This window comes from Cetorhinus maximus, chromosome 5 (assembly GCF_964194155.1).
Source record: "Cetorhinus maximus chromosome 5, sCetMax3.hap1.1, whole genome shotgun sequence".
NCBI classification, from domain to species: domain Eukaryota; kingdom Metazoa; phylum Chordata; class Chondrichthyes; order Lamniformes; family Cetorhinidae; genus Cetorhinus; species Cetorhinus maximus.
This window is the reverse complement of record NC_135883.1, coordinates 97,643,512-97,664,305: the sequence shown is the minus strand read 5'-3', so window position 1 is coordinate 97,664,305 and position 20,794 is coordinate 97,643,512. Positions and strand designations below refer to the sequence as shown.

The window sequence follows — 20,794 nt, the reverse complement described above, 5'->3', positions numbered from 1 at the left end:
GCAACTAACCAATTTGTATCTGACCTTTTACCGTGAGAGTGTGCAGAAAATATTTGAGAATGGATGAGGGAATTCATCCCTGGATAAATTGGAGAAGTTGGAGTTGTTCTCCTGAGAAAGTTTGAGAGGAAATTTGATAGAAGTGTTCAAAATTGAGGGTCTAGATGGGATAGATGGAGAGAAACTGTTCCAGTTGACAGCAGGGTTGAGGACCAGATTTAAAGTGATTGGCTAAAGGTGCCCTGAGGAAAGAATTTTTAAGCTGTGGTTATGATCTGGAACGCACTTCCTGAGAGTGTGGCAGAGGCAATCATGGCTTTCAAAAGGCAATTGGATAGGCACTTGAAGTGAAAAATGTTGTAGGGCTATGGGGAAAGGGTGGGGGATTGGATCTTAGCTAAATTGCTTTTTCAGGGACCCAGAATGAACTGTATGGGCTCAGTGGCTTCCTCTGTGCTGTAACCATTCTATTATTCAATCATTTCTCAGTTTGCCTTTAATATATTAGAGAGGGACATAAGTGAAAGCACATGCAAAAGGCATGATATCCAGTTCAGGTCATGAGGGGTCGTAAAGTTACATTCCTGAGTTATGCTTTTGTATACTTAGGCAGCGTGAGTACTCCCTCACGACTGCATGTTGTATCAGTCTAGGTTATGGACTCAAGATCTGGAGTGTGACATGAACCCAGAACCTTTTGACTCAAAGATGAGCATGCTACCACTGAACCAAACTGACATTGAATACTACTTGAAAATTTTGGGCCACACCAAGATAATGCTGTTGACCCCTTACATATGAATTATAGCTACCCTGTTAGCTTTAATCATGGATATCAATTAATAAGGGCGCATAATTACATTTGTTTCCTATGTCCGTTTTTAGGTACGATGGCCAAAGAAGACTTCCTTAGGGAGGCACAAATAATGAAGAGGCTGAGACATTCGAAGCTTATTCAGCTGTATGCTGTCTGCACTATAGAAGAACCAATTTACATTATTACTGAATTGATGAAAAATGGGAGCTTGCTTGACTACTTACACAGTAAGTATAGTAACTTTCCACAATCAGCTGGGCTTTAGCTCATAGCATGAGACTTACCATAAAATGCAAGTGTACAGCAATAATTTATCAAGAGGATAAGGACTGTGCCATTAATTCCAAAAGGAAGAGAATAATAGGAAATGAGCACATTACACCTATTCCCCTGATATTTATGAGAGAGTACCTATCCTAGGTGGCTGTTTTGAAAGAGAAATGGGCTTGTGTATAATTTTTTAATGCCATGAGCACATTGCTGGATGCTGCCATTTTATTTGGTTATGATGATGACTGAAGCTTTTTTGCAGTAGGGTGAAATGATGTTGGCAGCATCTTTTTGTGATGCTTTTAAAATGAATATATGGTAAAGACTTTTATTAAGGTACCTAAACTTTCAATAAGGGAAACTACATGTGCCTTCTGCTACATTTTACTTCTCCTTTTAGATGTTTTTAAATTATTGTGACTTTCTAAAGCTGATGATATAAAAATGATTATAATAAAAGTAGCCTTCATATTTAGTGACCTACACATCAGTCAAAGGTAGATTCCAGGAAAGTCCCTCGATAGCATGTATATGTATCTGAGACTTGCCTGATAGACTGGCAACTTATGAGAAGTAGCATTTAGCTTCAACCTACTATAGAGTATATTTTAATGTTCAGAATCGATCATAATATTGCATGAATTACTTGTGGTGGAATTTTACGACAGCGGGATTTTAGGGTCCTGCCGTAGTCGATGGAGTTTAGAACAGCTCGCCGCATTTTACAGCCCTCTCCCCACTGTGATGGGGCCATAACATCCCGGCCTTAGTTTCCACACTCATGTTTGGAGCTTTGCAGTTATTTTCCTTCAATTATTTACAATGAGATGAAGTGCTTAAGTGACTGCTTGCTGAATGAAATTTTGCAATGACTTGGTGCTCAATTCAGGAAGCACTGGTGTCCAGGATTGACATGTTACCATATATCATTTCAGAGTCCCATTGTTCTCTGTAAATCGCTTGATGACTGTTAGGTACCTTCAGAAATGAAATGGCCAGTGCTCCTAGATGACTCAGTGGATAATTGCATTGTGTGCCTGTTATACTCCAGAAAGCCAGGTAGTGAAGGACAGAACTGGAGCCAATCTTCACACTTTGTAAGCTTTTATTTATAGAGATTCACATTTAAAAAAATGCGTCTCCTAACCCAACCACCATAGTTAATGCCCAACACCCATACACAATTAAACACAAATAATATACAATTAACATTGCCAATGCAGAAGATTCCAGATTCAGCTCCCAGCCAGCACCTTAGTCCTCCCTATCTCTGTAACCTCCTTCCCACACTACTTATATTTAAAGAGTGCCTTTAACATAATAAAGCACCCCAAGGTTCTTCATAGATGCATTGGGCTAAATCTTCCAGTCTAGGGATCATGAGAGGGCGAATGTATGATTGAAAATGCCCGTTGGTATCCTGTGGAAGTCCTGGCATGCAGGACTATGTGGGAATTGCCTGGGAAGTTTAAACTTCTGATGGGGCAATTTCCCTGCTCTCCGGCACCCTCCACGAATCTCTCCAACTCTGAATTAGAGCTGGAGATTGCAGACAGATCCACAGTACTTACCTGGGTAGTTACCTGGAAATGTTAGACATATTAAAACCTAACACCTGGGTGACTACGCAACCAACAGCCCCCCCCATTTGACCACCCCCAACCCGACCTGACTAACTCCCTCGACTACTCCCCCGAGCATCCAACTACCCACCTGACCATCCCCCGACCAGATTTCCAGCATCTGCAGTATTTTGCTTTTATCCCCATGACCAGACCTGACTACCCCTCCAACCTGATTACCTACCAGACCAGCCCTGACTACCCTCCCAAACCGATTACCCCTCCAGACCACCAACTACACTTTCAACCACCCAGCTACCCCCCACCCACAGAACATACCTGATTACACTCCGCAACCTGACAACCTCTCGTGACCAAGCCCGAATACTCCCCGACCCGACTGCCTACCAACCCACCTCACCCACTACTGCCTTACCCACCTCACCCAGCTGCAATCTCATCCACCTACTCATCATACCCGCCCACCCATTCAGTTGCTCACCCACTCACCCATTCATCCACTGACCCATTCACACCTTCATTCATTAACATTCAAAGACTGGTGCTTTAAACTTACTATCCAACATCTAGTGCCATAATAAGGGCAACACTACTCTACTCTGACGGAGCTCCTGAAGAGATGTTGCACAGCCCATTTCTTTGTCAGCTGGGATAGGAGGGTCCCAAAAGAAATGAGCAGCTGCGTTGTGTCGGGGTAATTTATGAATGCAGCGCAATCCAACCATCATTGCCACCGTTTGGAAGATCTGGGTCATTATAAAGCAAAATTAGACATTGAGCCGCGTAAGACGATAGTAGGTTAGATGGCCAAAAGCTTGAGCAAAGAATTGTGCTTTATGGAGTGTATTAAGGGAAGAAAAAGAGGTAGAGAGGCTGAGAGACTGGGAGAGGGAATTCAAGAAGTTAGGACCTCGGCAGCTGAAGATATGGGCACCAAAGATGGAGCAATTAAAACCAGGGATCCTCAAGAGGCCAGAATTAATTAAACGAGTGCAGATATCTTGGCGGGTGGTCGGGCTGAAGGAAATTACAGAGAAAGGGAGGTGCGAGCCCATAGGGAGAGTTGAAAAGAAGAATGAGAGTTTTAAAATCAAGGCATTACACAAGGGTGACACGTGAACGGGACTTAGTGCATGTAAGGACAGGGGCACCCGAGTTTTGGATTACCTTAACTTTACAGAGGGCAGAACGTGGGAGGCAGGCCAGCAGTGTGTTGGAATAGTCAAGTCTTAAAGGTTACAAAGGCATGGATGAGAGTTTCAGTAGCAGATGAGCTGAGGCAGAGGCAAAGTTGACTGATGCTACAGAGGTGGAAGTACAGGTCGCATATCCTTTATCCTTAAATCTGAAAACTGAAGACTTGTGCTCTAGAACTTGCCGCGCCCCTAGCCAAACTGTTCCAGTACAGCTACAACACTGGCAACTAGCTGGCTATGTGGAAAATTGCCCAGGCATGTCCTGTACACAAAAAGCAGGACAAATCAGGCCATGGCTGCGGTATTAAATACTTTGGATCCGTCTTTACCAAGGAGGTAGATGCTACCCAGGCCGTGGTGACAGATGAGGAAACTCTGCCTCTAAGAAGAGTTCAAAATTGATAAGGAGAAAGTTGTTGAATAGAGTGTTGGTACTTAAAGTTGACAAGGCACTGGGACCGGACGAGATGCATCCAAGGATGTTGAAGGAAGTGAGAGTAGAAATTGCAGGGGCAGTGGCCATAATTTTTCAGTCTTTCCTAGACTCAGGGGAGGTGCCAGAGGGCTGGAGAATTGCAAACATTATGCCCTTGTTCAGAAAAAATTGTAAGGGTAAGCCCAGTAATTATAGACCAGCCAGTTTAACTTCAGTGGTTAACTTCAATTCTAGAAGCAATTATCCGGGATAGAATTAGTAGTCACATGGAAAAATATGAGTTGATAAGGAAGAGCCAGCATGGATTTCTAAAGGGAAAATGGCGTTGAACTAACTTGTTGGAGCTTTTTGAAGAGGTAACAGAAAAGTTCGATGAGGGTAATGCTGTTGATGTGGGATACATGGACTTTCAAAAGGCATTTGATACAGTGCCACACAACAGACTTGTGAGAAAAGTTATTGCTCATGGAATAAAAGGAACAGTGGCAACATGGAAATTGGCTGAAAAATAGGAAGCAGAGAGTAATGGTCAATGGATACTTTTCAGCCTGGAGGAATGTTTATAGTGGAGTTCCCCAGGGTTTGGTATTGGGACCCTTGCTTTTCCTGATATATATATATTAATGATCTAGATCTTGGTGTGCAGGGGACAACTTCAAAGTTTGCGAATGATATGAAGCTTGGGAGTGTTCTAAACTGCGAGGAGGACAGTGCAGAACTTCAAAAAGACATAGACATGTTGGTAGAGTGGATAGATAGATGGCAGATGAAGTTCTATGAGGAGAAGTGTGAGGTGATGCATTTTGATAGGAAGAACATGGACAGGCAATATAAAATAAGGGGTGAAATTTTGAAGGGGGTGCAGGAGCAGAAAAACTTGGGTGTATATGTGCATTGATCATTGAAGGTGGCAGGACAGGTGGAGAGAGCAGTTAATAAGCATATAGTATCCTTGGCTTTATTAATAAGGGCATAGAGTACAAGAGCAAGGAGGTTATGTTGAGCCTATATAAGACACTCGTTAGATCTCAGTTGGAGTATTGTGTACAGTTCTGGACGCCACATTATAGGAAGGATGTGAACACATTGGAGAGAGTGAAGAAGAGGTTTACAAGAATGGTTCCAGGGATGTGAAGATAGATTGGAGAGTTTGGGACTGTTCTCCTTGAAGAGGAGAAGGCTAAGAGGAGATTTGATAGAGATGTTCAAAATCATGAGGGGGCTGGATAGAGTAGATAGGGAGGAGCTGTTCCCAATCATAAAAGGATCAATAATGAGAGGGCACAGATTTAAAATGGTTTGCAAAAGAAGCAAATGTGATGTGAGAAAAAAACGAGTGGCTCAAGTCTGGAATGCACTACCTGGAAGTTGGTGGAGGCAAGTTCAATTGGGGCATTCAAGAGAGCATTAGATGATTGTTTCTATTCAAATAATGTGTATGGTTACAGAGAAAAGGCAGGTCAATGGCATTAGGTCAGAATGCTCATTTGGAGAGCCGGTGCAGACACAATGGGCCAAACAGCCTCCTTCTGTACAGTTAAAACTCTGTGAATCCAACAAGGCCAATTACCGCCCTATCAGTCTACTTTCAATCATCGGTAAAGTGATGGAAGGGGTCATCAACAGTGCTATCAAGCAGCACTTGCTCAGCAATAACCTACTCACTGATGCCCAGTTTGGGTTCCGCCAGGGCCACTCAGCTCCTGACCTTGTTACAACCTTTGTTCAAACATGGACAAAAGATCTGAACTCCCAAGGTAAGGTGAGAGTGACTGCCCTTGGCATCAAGGCAGCATTTGACCGAGTCTGGCAACAAGGAGCCCTAGCAAAACTGGAGTCAATGGGAATCAGGGGGGAAAGCTCTCCACTGGTTGGAGTCATAACTATCAAAAAGGAAGATGGTTACGGTTGTTGGAGGTCAGTCTTCCCAGCTTCAGGACAACACAACAGGAGTTCCTCAGGGTTGTGTCCTTGGCCCAGCCATCTTCAGCTGCTTCATCGATGACCTTCCTTCCATCATTAGGTCAGAAGTGGGGATGTTCACTGATGATTGTTCAATGTTCAGTACCATTCACGACTCCTCGGAAACTGCAGCAGTTCCTGTCCAAATGCAGCAAGACCGGGACAATATCCAGGCTTAATCTGACAAGTGGCAAGTAACATTCGCTCCACACAAGTGCCAGGCAATGACCATCTCCAACATGAGAGAATCTAACTATCGCTTGATATTCAATGGCATTACCATCACTGAATCCCCCACTATCAACATCCTGGGGGTTACCATTGACCAGAAACTGAACTGGACTAGCCATATAAATACTGTGTCTACAAGAGCAGGTCAGAGGCTCGGAATCCTGTGATGAGTAACTCACCTCCTGACTCCCCAAAGCCTGTCCACTATCTACAAGGCACAAGCCAAGAGTGTGATGGAATACTTCACACTTCTCTGGATGAGTGCAACTCCCACAATGCTCAAAAAACTTGACACCGCCCAGGGCAAAGCAGCCCACTTGATTAACACCACATCCACAAACATTCACTCCACCACTGATGCACAGTAGCAGCAGTGTGTACCGTCTACAAGATGCACTGCAGGAATTCACCAAAGCTCCTTAGGCAGCACCTTCCAAACCCACGACCACTACTTTTCTAGAAGGACAAGGGCAGCAGATAGATGGGAACACCACCACCTGGAAGTTCCCCTCCAAGTCGGCCACCATCCTAACTTGGAACTAAATCACTGTTCCTTCACTGTCGCAGGGTCAAAATCCTGGACCTCCCTTACTAACAGCACTGTGGGTGTACCCACACCACATGGATTGCAGCAGTTTAAGAAGGCAGCTCAGCACCACCTTCTCAAGGGCAACGAGGAACAGGCAATAAATGTTGGCCGAGCCAGCGAAGCCCACAACCTGTGAATGAATAAAATAAAAACTGTCCAGTATTGTTTGCTGCCTTGTTGTTTACATGACTATTACTTTCCTGTGAAATCCTGACCAAATCTGAATTTAAATATATCATTTTTGTTTTGTTCAGAAGAAACTTTTACAAAAATGAACTCCTGACTACAGCCGAACAATGACGGTTACTTGTGGAATTTAATAAACTACAGCAACTTATATTTATGTAGTGCCTTTAATGTAATAAAATGTCCCACAAAATTTGACCCCCAGCCACAGAAGGTGATATTAAGTCAGATTACCACAAACTCTGTCAAAGAGCTAGGTTTTGTGGAGCATCTTAAAGGAGGAAATTGTGGTAGAGAGGTCAAGATATGTGGAGAGAAAATTCCAGAGCTTGGGGCCTATGCAACTGCAGGAGTGGCTCTCAGTGGTAGAGTAATTAAAATTGAGAATGCTCAAGAGGCAAGAATTAGAGGAATGCCAATGTCTCAGAGGGTTATGAGGCTGGGGGACATTACAGAAATAGTGATGGACATGGCCGTGGAGGAATTGGAAAGCAAGGATGAGAATTTTAAAATCAAGATTTTTCTTGACTAGGGACCACTGTAGGTCAGTGAGCACAGTGGTGATAGGTAAACAGACTTGGTGTGTGTTAAGACATGGACAGAAAATTTTTGGACAACCTCAAGTTTACGAAGCGTGGAATGTGAGGACTAGGCAGGAGTGTGTTGGAATAGTCAACTCTAGAGGTAACAAAAGCATGAATCAGTGTTTCAGCAGCAGATGAGCAAAGATGAGGCAAATTCAGGCAATGTTATGTAGGTGGAAATAAATGGTCTTAGTGATGGTGTGAATATGTGGTAGAAAACTCACCTCGGTCAAATATGATACCAAGATTGTGAACAGACTGGTTTAATCTCAGAGATAAAAACAAAAAGCTAAAAGCTACTGCGGATGCTGGAAATCCAAAACAAAAACAGAATTACCTGGAAAAACTCAGCAGGTCTGGCAGCATTGGTGGAGAAGAAATCAGTTAACGTTTCGAGTCCTCATGACCCTTCGGCAGAACTGAGTATAGTTAGGAGAAAGGTGAAATATAAGCTGGTCTAAGGTGGGGGAGTGGGGGGAGAGAGACGTTGAGGGTGGGGTGATTGTGGGGATAAGCAAGCAGTGATAGGAGCAGATAATCAAAAGATGTCACAGACAAAAGGATCAAAGAGGTGTTGAAGGTGGTGATATTATCTAAGAAAAGTGCTAATAAAGCGGGTTTTAGTAAACACCTTTGCCACCTCTCTTCAAGAAATGCCCTCTCTGAAGAAGTATTGTTCTGTTCTCCGACAGGATTTCCGCCTGTTTCTTCTGCCCTGCTCACCTTCATTGCTTTCCATTTCTCTCCTGGTGTTTGACAAGGTGTTTACTAAAACCCGCTTTATTAGCACTTTTCTTAGATAATATCACCACCTTCAACACCTCTTTGATCCTTTTGTCTGTGACATCTTTTGATTATCTGCTCCTATCCCTGCTTGCTTATCCCCACAATCACCCCACCCTCAACTTCTCTCTCCCCCCGTCCCCCCACCTTAGACCAGCTTATATTTCACCTTTCTCCTAACTATACTCAGTTCTGCCAAAGGGTCATGAGGACTCGAAACATTAACTGATTTCTTCTCCACCGATGCTGCCAGACCTGCTGAGTTTTTCCAGGTAATTCTGTTTTTGTTTTGGTTTAATCTCAGACTGTTGTCAAGGAGAGGGATGGAGTGGGTAGCTTGGGTGGCGAGTTTGTAGTGGGGAACGGAAACAACGGCTTCAGTCTTCCCAAAAAATAATTGTAGGAAGTTTCTGCTAATCCTGTGCTGGATGTCGGATAAGCAGCCTGATAACTTAGCAGCAGTGGAAGAGCCGAGAGAGGTGGTGGCGAGATAGAGCTGCATGTCATCAGCGTACATGTGAAACTAATGGTGTAATTGTATACTAATTGTATAGATTTCTACATGAATTTATTAAATGTTTATTACAATTGCTATCTGTAAATAGATATTGCCAAAGGGCAGATTGCAGATGGAAAAAGAGGGGGTCAAGGATAGATCCTTGGTGGACACCAGAAATAATGGTGCAGGAGCAGGAAGAGAAGAAATTGCAAGTGCTGCTCTGGCTCTGATTAGATAGATAAGAATGGAACCATGTGAAAGCAGTCCCACACAACTAGATGACAGTGGAAAGATGTTGGAGGAGGATATATGGTGTGGTCAACCGCATCAAAGGCTGTAGACAGATTGAGAAGGTCGAGGAGGAAGTTTACCTTTGTCACATCAGACAAAACCATTTAACATATGAATTCCCTGATTCATTTTTAAAGCGTGTTATTCAATATTATTCCAGCTTGGTATATTTATATGGTAGCAGTTGAGTGGAAGCCATTCACCTCCCAAAGCAATCCATGGCAAATCTCTTACTCAAAAGCCTGTTGATCTGTCACATGTACAGCTGAGGTCTTTGCTCTATAAATGTTGAGCACTTTTACATGTTGAAACAGTCATGCTTAAATTTGATCATTATATCAAATATTAAATACAATCCTAACTAAATGTTTAGCCTGCCATGATATCCAAAATGGAAATCTTACTTCCAAGTGTCATGTTTAGATAAATGCTCTTTACTTCTGGTGATATCGAATGAATAAAAATCGCTTCACTATATATTTACTGATTACCTGGGATGATGATGAGGTGGATTCTTTGCAGGCGAGGATCATGTGATCTCTGTGGCAGTTGGTGCCATCGTTGGTGACTGAAGAGGCCAATTCTTATGTTGCCGGCTCCTGACCTGATGGGATTAAGGATCTCTTGGTTTGGAGGGGCTCTGATATAAGCAGACTCCTTCCATTGTCTGCGCCTTTCTTCAGTAGCCTCGTGTTTTTTTGATTCAAACTTGTAGGTTGATTTCCTGGTTGTCATGTACCAGTTGTCTGTTTTGGCAGTCTCTTGCTCCCACACCTATTGGTTAGTGTCAGCCAGAGAGAGAGTTGTCTTTCCAGCTGGTCTTTTAAACATTTGCATGGTGCACCTCGGCCTTGGGTATCTAGGAAAACAGCAAACTGATTCTGATTCTGTACAAATTGATTCTGTAGATTTTAGTATTGTGGCATTACACATTCAATGTCACCCATGTTGTAAACATATATGTATAGGTTTCTAGAATAATTTATTAAATGTTTGTTAACACCATTATTGGGCATGATTACAAATGCTATCTGTTATTGCGCAAGACTGTATTTTTTCGATGTATCAATTTTTCAAATGTGCGTATGTGGGCTGAAAAGCTAATATGGACTTGCCATGTGAGTTGGTTAGTTCAAATGATGGGAAGTATTTTGCATTTCAAAACCAAATTGCTCATGCTTATTCTTATTCCTGTGTTTATGCCAAATGTCCTGAGCTCATCGGCACCATTCTGCAACAATCCAAATGGCAGTGGTGATCAAAATGGTTTAAATTCAGCAAGTTGGCAATAATGACTGACTTTGCAATGAACCTTCAACTGTTTCAGCTAGGTGTACAACAGAGCAACACAATTATGGCATAGGATAAGTCATTGGGACTTCTATGCCATAAAACGGAGTCATTACTTGCAAAAAATTCTGGACACTAAGTGCAAATTTCTTCATTCTTTTTGTGTTTAGCAAAATAAATATTCTGAATTCTGAAGCTGTGGGTTCATTTTCATTTTAAATAAATCTTACATTGAAGTTTATTACTATCATTACTGCTTCAGGTAATGAGGCCTAAACTGAATTTCCTTTAGTTATATTCGATCAGATTATAAGTTTTAGGATGATGGGAATAACTTTTGAAATTTAATTTTGCCAAAATGTATTATTTTCAACAGAAAGCCAGGGGATGACTTTGACCATAAATGACCTGCTGGAAATGTCTGCACAGGTGGCATCAGGCATGGCATACCTGGAAGTTCAGAATTATATCCATCGGGATTTAGCTGCCAGGAATGTACTGGTTGGAGAGAACAACATCTGTAAAATAGCTGATTTTGGACTTGCTCGAGTTTTTATAGTAAGACTAATAATTGTTTTCCAGTGGCACAATTGTTTTCTTAAAGAATTAAAGGGACATAACTTGTTGTGCATTTATGTCAATTAAGAACTCCTTAAATAAAAATATTGGGATGTTTATCAGCCTAGGTGCCAAAAGAGTTGTGGTTAAGGTGAGATGTTTTGTTCCCTTAATTTCCTGGCAATTTCCTTGTTTTCTAACTTTATTTTGGCACTTCACTTTACCACAATGGGGTCGGTTAGCTCAGCTGGCTCGAGTATGGTGCAGAATGATGCCAGCAGTGTGGGTTCGAACCCTGTACCAGCTGTGGTAGTTCAGGGAGGCCTGCCTCTTTGTCTTGCCCCATGCTTGCGGAGTGGTGCCCCTCAAGCTATATAACCAATTGTGTCTCTCTAATGGAGAGAGATGCCTTTCATCCTTTGTGGACTATGGCTAAATACCTATTCCTTTACCATAATGGCTGTGATACAGATGAATAAAGACTTGAAGCAGATTGAAAGCATCCTCCATTGTGGGTTTTGCAATGTCTCTCTGGATTAAAAGCATTGCTTTAAGGGATTGGAACAATTTAGTCTTTATTTTCTTGAGCTTTCATGTCCCACTTCGTCAAGAAGCTACATGTCCCTACACTAACAGTGAAGTTGAAGAAAGCAGATGGAAGGAATGATCTGCGAACTTGTTCTTTAAGAGCTAGTATCTCTGAGATTGGGGTGTTGTTGGCTGTCGGTCTTAAACCTGTGACTGCAATGACATCAATATGTTGTTTTAAAGAACCAACCAGTTGAGCTACTTCACTGCTGTTCTCAAACTCCTGTGATTGATGTAACTTAGTTTTAAATAGCCACCTGTGAAATCATGGAATGTGAGTGTATTGCAAATCACTTCATAAATACAAAAAGCAATTGTTGGTTTTTTGGAGGTGTGGTATCTACCTAATGCAAAGTATAGGAATAAAGGAGACCTGTTTAAAAATGAAACTTAGAAAGGTACCACTTGCAAGGTGTTTGTACATTGTAGTGTAATTAGACTTGTGTTCATATTTATGGCTCTGCTTGTTTTAAAAGTGCTTTCAATTTAAATGTATGCCTATTATTTTTCTAAAGTAATTTTGACTACGTCATTTAAACTACCTTTAATTGTAACTTTAATTGTAACTCTTTTAACACTGTTAGACAGATGATGAAAATGTTTATGAAGCTAGGGAAGGAACAAGATTTCCTGTAAAATGGACTGCACCAGAAGCCATCCATTCAAATAAGTTCAGTATCAAATCTGATGTTTGGTCCTTTGGAATACTGCTGTATGAAATAATCACTTTCGGAAAGATGCCTTATCCAGGTTAGTTTATTACATCTGGGCACATTTAGAATCACTTAGTTACCAATGTTTCAATTTTTTACTTAAGCTGTGGAAAAGCAGGACAAAAGAAAATCAAAACATTTATGTGGATGCTTATCATTATAGTTCAAGCAAATGATGAATTTTATCAAAAATGCAAAATGTTGCTGATACACTGAATTCAAGTGGCAGGTAACTTTGTGAGCTGGTCCAATTGATAAGTTAGTGATCCATCAGACTGAATTATTAAGGAGTCCTTTTAAAGAGTGCTTTTTTGTATCATGAATGTGAAAGAACTAAAATGTAACTTGTCGGAATTTTTTGTATTTTTTAATACTATTTTTGCAAAAAATAGTAAACATTGGCTTTCTTTTCTTTAGGGATGACAAATTACCAAGTTATCCAAGAATTGGGGAGAGGGTACAGAATGCCATGCCCTTCAGAATGCCCCCCAGCATTGTATGAAATCATGTTAGATTGCTGGAAGGACAAAGATTTTGAGCGGCCAACATTTGAAACACTGCAGTGGAAGCTAGAGGACTTCTTTGAGACTGATCTTTCAGCCTATACAGATGCTAATATTTTTGTTAGCTAATGTACATAAGAAATGTTAATAATTTACTACCTGCTACAATCACATCTTGATACTTGTTATAACTTATCCCAGCAGTTAAATTATATACATCTACATTCAACTATTAATCAATTTGAGGCTAGCATATACATATGTACATACTAGGCCCAAATTAATTTATTGCTGAATGCATATGTATAATTTACCCCAGGAGTACAGCCATAAGTCACTCACAAGCACAAAGGCTGTAACGACTTCCATGTAACTGACCTTAATCTATACATTATTTTATATGATGTACACAGATCATAAATGTCTGGTGTGGCATCAGTGGAAGTGGGTTATCTGGATGAAGGGGCAATTACTATTCAAAACCATTCAGTGCTTCAATGCTAGGGAGGAAAATATCAATTTGATTTCTATCTGGAAAGGTTATGCACAGATGTTGGATGAGAACAGGACTGGGCTTGGCTGTGATGCTTTTCGAGTTCAAGTAGCTTGATATTACTGATCGTTTATGTGCAAGACAATGACCAATTGGATGAGCAACCAGAAAGTGACCCTTGGCCATGGAGCTGTACTTTTATGTGAGGCAGTGCCTTCAGAAGAGATAGACAAGAAATAATAAATATATTGACTATCAGTTGTGTTATTGCTGGGGATGAAACATGCCTGCAACATTCCATTTTGACACCAGTGTCTAAGTTAGAGGAATATAGAGGAGAATTGGGTGGGATACATAATCCATTATCGCCCAATTTGTACCCCTACCGAAATTGAACTTTACCTCTATTGTCTTCAGAATATATAGGAAACAAAGTAACTTGTGTATACTATGGTGTTATTACATAATGCACATCATATATAGCATATATCACCAGTTGTGCCTAGCTCTATTCAATTGGTAGTTAAAAGCAAAATGTTGTAGATGCTGGAAACCTGAAACAAAAACAGAATGTGCTGGAAAAACTCAGCAGGTCTAACAGCATCTGTGGAGAGAAAGACAGAGTTAAGGTTTCGAGTCTGTATGACTGTCCGTATACAGCTCTGAAGAACAGTCATACTGACTCGAAGCATTAACTCTGGTTTTCTCTCCACAGATACTGTTAGACCTGCTGAGTTTTTCCATCATTTTCTGCTCAAATAGTAGTTGTCAGTTTTTGTTCTTTTCTCTCCTCACTGTCCCCCTGAGATTCACACATTATTTCTATAAATACTCTAACTAGATAAATGATTGCCACAAAAACAGAAAATGATGTCACACCCTTTGGCATATATTTCTCACTCATCAATCTGTTTTTTGTAATTTGGTAAAAGTATGTGTCTCTTTCAATAAACACAAATATAGAACTATTCCCACAGGACCAAAGCACTGGAGCACATTCTCAGCAACCTACTTTATGATCAAAATCAAATCTCACTACATTGTGCTATTAGGAATTGAGGTGTATATAAAGCTAAATATAATGGATGAAAATTAAGCTGCAACTAATCGTATGCTTTGTAAATTTTGACGAAGAAAATTACTTGAACCATTCCAATTTTGTATGCTTTTGTACTGAAGTTGGTGCATTAAAATGTAGAGATATTACAATCCACACTGATCCCAATTCATTAAGTTTGGTTTAGGACTCAGATTAGTCCTAAATCTGTGACTAACCCTGGAAATGTTTGGTAACTTTGTATGACACAGTATAGATGAATGTGAGTATTCAACTTCTTCTAAATTATCTACCATTTTCAAAGTGGTTTGTTGGAAGACTCACTTACACAAGACTTTAATGTTTGGAGGCTGGTTTTAACATTTAGAACCAAAGAGCAGTATTACCAACCTTACAGCGAATGCACTATAGAAATTCTTGCTGAATTTCTGACAAAATAACAACAGCTGAATGATGCATGTTGTTATTAATGCATAAAATTGGCTAGCAACTTGTGCAGGGGAAGAGATATGTTGTGAATAAGGACTTGCCACTAGTTGCTGGACAATTTGCCCATGCTTCACCATTGGTTTTGTGAAAATGCACCCACTTATGGCCTCCCCATACATTAATGATCAATTAAACTTGGCACAGAAAGTTAAGTCTAGTAATTAACAGGATAAGCACCCTTTTAGTGATGTGATAATTGTTAATGACTGCCGATCAACCGGTCTTTTTCAGGAAAAGAGCAATTATAAGTATGGAGTTTCATTCCTTTAAATTGTGAATTGTTGTTGGAGATTTTTTAAAAGTCACATTTTAAATGTTTATACTTTTCCTTACTTTTCCTTTGTTTGGCCTCCCTTGCAAAATATTCCTGCTTTCCCTCTCTTCCTGCTCCTTCTCTGCCTGATTTAACATTGAATTCACCCACTCTAATTCACCCTCCATCTCTCTCTTCTCTTTATTTATTTCTCAATTTCTTAATTTTATTGGCTGAGGAGATACACTGTTGTCCAATGGTTCACCAAGGTTCTGGAAGCCTAGTTGGTTTTGCACCATTAGAACATGAGAAATAGGAGTAGGAGTGGGTCATAACGCTCCTTGAGCCTTCTCTGCTATTCAGTAAGATCATGGCTGATCTGATCTTGGCTTGAACTCCACTTCCTGCCTACTCCTCATAACCATCGACTCCCCTATAGTTCAAGAATCCATTTATTTCAGCCTTCAATATAATCAATGACGCAGCCACTACCACTCTCTGGGATACAGAATTTCAAAGGTTAGCAACCTTCTGAGTGTGTAAATTCCTCCTCATCTTGATCTTCAAAGAGAAAGCTTTGAAACAGTGCCCTCAATTCTACATTCCCCCTCGAGGGGAAAAATCCTCTCAGCATCTGCCCTATCAAGCCACCCTCAGAATCTTATGTTTCAATAAGATCACCTCTCATTCTTCTAAACTCCAATGAGTCTTCAAACTCTTTCTTCATAAGACAACCCCTTCATCCCAGGAATCAACCTAGTGAACCTTCTCTGAACTGCCTCCAATGCAGGCATTTCCCTCCTTAAATAGAAGACCGAAATCTAAGCAGTAATTTAAGTGTGGTCTCAAGAATTGCACATGCAGTTGTAGCAAGACTTCTCTACTTTTATACTCCATCCTTCTCACAATAAAGGCCAACATTCCATTTGCCTTCCTAATTATTTGCCGTATCTCCATGTTAAAGTTTTGGGTTTCTTGTAGGAGGACATCCAGATCTCTTTGTACCACAGCATTTTCCCTCATTATACCAAATCAACCAAATTTTTTACTACTTACTTAACCTATCTATATCCCTTTGCTGACTCTTTGCATCCTCGTCACAATTTGCTTTCCCACTCATCTTTGTATTGTTTGCAAATTTGGCTACAATACACTCGGACCCTTCATCCTGGTTATTAATATAGATTGCAACAATTGAGGCCTATGATCTGAACCGATCCCTGTGGCACCACACTAGTTCTAGTTGCCAACCTCAAAATGACCCATTTATCTTGATTGTCTGTTTTCTATTAGCTTGCTACTAACCTATCCAGGCAAATATTTTACCCCAAGCACCATGAGTTCTTAGCATATGCAGTAACCTTTTATGTGGCATATTATCAATTGCCTTTTGGAAATCCAAATACATTACATCTACAGATTCTCCTTTATCCACCCTACTCAGCACTGTAATCAGCTCTCACTTCCAGCAACTTTATGAGCAAATATTTTTAAAAATGAAATATGCAATTGTAAGTTTAACTGTTGGGACACACCTTGAGATGTTCTATTCTAGCAAAATCTGGCCCAAGGTTTATATAAGTGCCTTTGTTGAATAGTAGTTGCTAGGTTACCTGATGACAAATAAAGGAATGTGATCTTAAATGTTTTGTTTTGTAACAAAAATAAATTACACTTACCACATCATCAATTTTACCTTTTGGTTAATTCATATCTTCAACTACTTCTGACAGCTTCATCTTTCAATATTCATGTAACATTTCATAAAAAAGCTAAATCAGCCACTGGATCAATATGTTCATGGAATTTGAAGACTTAAATCTGATTGAAAGCAATCCTAAATCATTACCCCCAGACGAGTGATGTAGAATGAAGGTAATGTTGTAATGCGCTAATGTTCTGGATTCAGCCGTGGACATGACAGAACTCTGTAAACAATTCTTTGATTATTTTTAAATGTTGCAATATTAACTGGAAAATAAGCTTCCTTATGGCAAGGTAACAGTAATGGTCTCTACAAGTACTCTGTTGCCAAACAAAGGATCTGCTTGATGATTGATGGCCTTGACCTTCAGTCTTAGCCTTCACTTATCCTGCTTCTAATTAGTTTAGCAAGACAGTACTCTCATGTGCCCAAAATTATTTGAATAATACATTAGTCTGTTTTCTCATGATATAGCATCAGGAATTTTGCATGAAAATTATAAGTAATGCTTTTGCAAAAAAAAAACAATTGCTAAATTAGCTGTTTGTGCCATGAATACCAAATTATTTTATTGCAGATAGGATTTTATATTCAAATAATAATTTTGTACATGAATTGTACCACATGGTACCTATAACTTTGCATGATTAAATTTTACCATAAGGATCTGTTCTGAAATTAACTCGAGCTCCAAAATGATTCTGTAGGACTGCTGTGTATGGAAACTTAATATCTTCATCTGAAATTCCTTTCTCAGCTGTTTCAGTTGAGCTCTGCAAATTAAATTGATTAATGTAATCCACTTAAATAGCCAGTGAAGTTTAGACAATATATGGACATTGTAATATCAAGCTTTAGTTTTTATAAAGTTTTTTAAAAATTCTTCAATACGTGTAAGAATATTTTGGTTAATAGTGACAGTTGGATTATTTAATGGTTTTATGATTTATTTACTTTACCCAACTGTGTGACAAATTATTTTTGTATTCACTTGCCTTGTGGATCAATTGGGCTGGGCTTTGATTTCCAAAAATGGGTGGGTTGGGTTGAGTTGGAAGTTAAAGTGTAAAAAAATCTGGAACAGCAACCAAACTGGTTTTAGTGGAGGTTGGACAAGGAGCATGCAACTAACCTGCTGATGGGAAATGGGTTGCTCATTTAAATATTATCATAAGGTGACGTGCCTTCATTGTAATGATCAATTTTTAAATACTCGTGACTGGGTTTCCTGGACCTCAAAATTCAGCAGCTTACAGGCAAGAAGGACTGAATCTATGAGATAGTATCTGTACACCGCTAGTTGTGGCCCAGGAGGAGTAGGAGTGCTTGCTGCAGCGTAACCAGTTACCCAGTAAATTCTCACTGCCACACCACCCAGTGAGCTGTCTGTTCGTGACCCTGGCCAACATTGGACCCCATTCCCACCATCCCACACAAAACAATTGTGAAGCCCATATGACCATCGGATCCTCATCCCCATGATTAGGAAACCCTAGAAAACTATCTAACCCTCCATCTGCCAACTGGACAACCGTCCTCCCTCTCCATTCCTCCCCTAATCATGCTAGCTCCCCAAAACATCCGCCCACTCTTGCAGGCTTCCCACCCAAGCAGCCTCCAGCCTTTTAATCAGGCTGCCTGTGGGCAGGAGCTTCATAGAGAAAAAAGTTAAAGTTGCCCTGCAGTTAAATTCTGCAGGACCTCTTGTGAGCTTCAAAACCTCACATTAGCTCCCCCAACACAGAACTCACCTCCAGGCTAAAGTCCAGGCCCTTTGTTTCAGAAAGATGTTATCTAATCTTGTTTTTTATTATGTTGTGTAATGTTACATTGAAGTCTAATTTCTTTTAGAACTTTTTGTTAATGTCTGTGATGGAGCAGTTTGCCAACAAACTTTGTACTTGGATAAGGGCTGCTGAAAATTGCTTATTTTTTTTTAATGATTTTGTTTTTAAAATCTGAGTACTTTATCACTTGTGCTCAAAATGGGCATATGCATCAAATGAAAAGATTTTGTAGAATTTCTATCATGTTAATTTTAATTAAAGTGTGTTTAAAAAAAGGATTGTTGAAAATCATTATTAAATATCACCTGTGTATTGCGCAAATTTGCAGAATGGCTTAAAGATTGCCACCTTCGACCTGAAAAGTGCCCAGTCTACCAGAAATTTCCCTGGATAGGCAAGAGTATCTCAAAAATTTGAACAACAGGTTAAGAAAGCCATTTCAGGCTGTTACTGTGCAGTGGCTACGCAAGTGGTATTTTCCACCAATAGAATGCTGCCATCAGTTCAAAAAAACAGTCTGTCTACGACACACTTTGGCAATGCCATGTATGAACATCAGTGCTGCTGCAATGCCAGGTATGTAGGTCATACATCACAATGATTGGATGATTCAATCAAATAGCATGTTCCTGTAATAGGCAGAGTACAGATCAAACTCAACCAGCCCGTGCTTGCAAAATCCAAAATACATCGTCTCCCATTAGATATGATTCTGAAATATGACAGCACATGCTGAACAATCCTGAATGCACTAATAACTACACGAACAACCAATGTAAGATAATGAGTCGAGCTTGTAATGTAGCTCATTTATGCTTGCTGGAAGTTACATACATTCATGCTCGGGGACTAGTTCTCTGCAAACAAAAGGAATATTTCAATTCTTGGGTCTTCATTGAATTACCTAGGAACTTGAAGAGCCAATAGTTCCTTGTTGCTTTCTCCATGGCAATGCCTGGCCAATCAGAGTCGACTTGCTAACCAATCAGCACCCTTTTCTGCTGTATTATAGATTGTTGTGATCATTTGAAATTTGGTATTTGTTCTGATGAGTGCAAGGTGCAAAGTTTTGACAACATATTTCTCTCTTCAGCAAGGTTTTTTAAAAAAAACTTTATGTCTGCATACTCCAAGCACATTGCATTCCAGGATTCAAATTTTTCTTTCTCCATAAAAATTCATGTTTTCAATTTACTGCATTATAAAAAATTTCAAAATAAAAACATTAGGTATAGTGTAACAAGGTGATTGCACATTCAATATTAATTATCCACTTGATGAACATTGAGTCATTCATTTCTTTCCATAACTAAAATGTTATTTATTGGGTGTCAGATATGACTCAGTTGGTAGCATTCTCACTTATGAGTCAGAAGGTTTGTGAATTCAAGTCCCACTCCATGACTTGAGCATCAAAATCAAAGCTGAAACTCCAGTGTAGTAATGAGGCAGTACTGTACTATTGGAAGTGCTATATTTTGGATGAGATGTTAAACCTGGGCCTTGTCCTCTCAGGTGGTCATAAAAGTTCCCATGGTACTATTTTGAAGAGCAGTGGATTTATCCTTGGTATCTCTCAATAAACATTACAATAATGTAATAATGTACCTTCTGTGCATTATCACATTGCTATTTGTGGAAGATTTCTGTGTGCAAATTGACTGACGTATTTCCCAAATTGCAACAGTGACTACACTTCAAAGTCTTTTATTGTCTGTTACCATGAATACAACTTTACAAAATGATTATGTTTATAATGACACCTTTTACTCAAGGTGAAACAGAATGTTCTGAAAAGGAGGATGGTGGAGTCATGATAAAATACCTCTGTAGGAGACATGCTCATGTTATCTGGCTGCCAGAGGAACTCGAACAGAAAGCCATTGAAGTGTCGGGTGCCAGTTTAACACCTTTTACAGGATTTCACAGAC

The 20,794-nt window shown here is 40.0% G+C and overlaps 1 protein-coding gene across 1 annotated transcript in view; it reads left to right on the top strand.

Annotated features, from left to right (window-relative positions):
• Window positions 1–19,124, top strand: part of frk (fyn-related Src family tyrosine kinase) — a 110,402-nt gene extending 91,278 nt beyond the window's left edge. The window contains exons 5-8 of the mRNA XM_078542219.1: window positions 886–1,044; window positions 11,094–11,275; window positions 12,448–12,613; window positions 12,994–19,124. Of these exons, the coding sequence (XP_078398345.1) occupies window positions 886–1,044; window positions 11,094–11,275; window positions 12,448–12,613; window positions 12,994–13,208 (722 nt within the window). The 3' untranslated portion in view covers window positions 13,209–19,124. The remainder of the gene's footprint in view (window positions 1–885; window positions 1,045–11,093; window positions 11,276–12,447; window positions 12,614–12,993) is intronic.
• The last annotated feature ends 1,670 nt before the right edge of the window (window positions 19,125–20,794 follow it).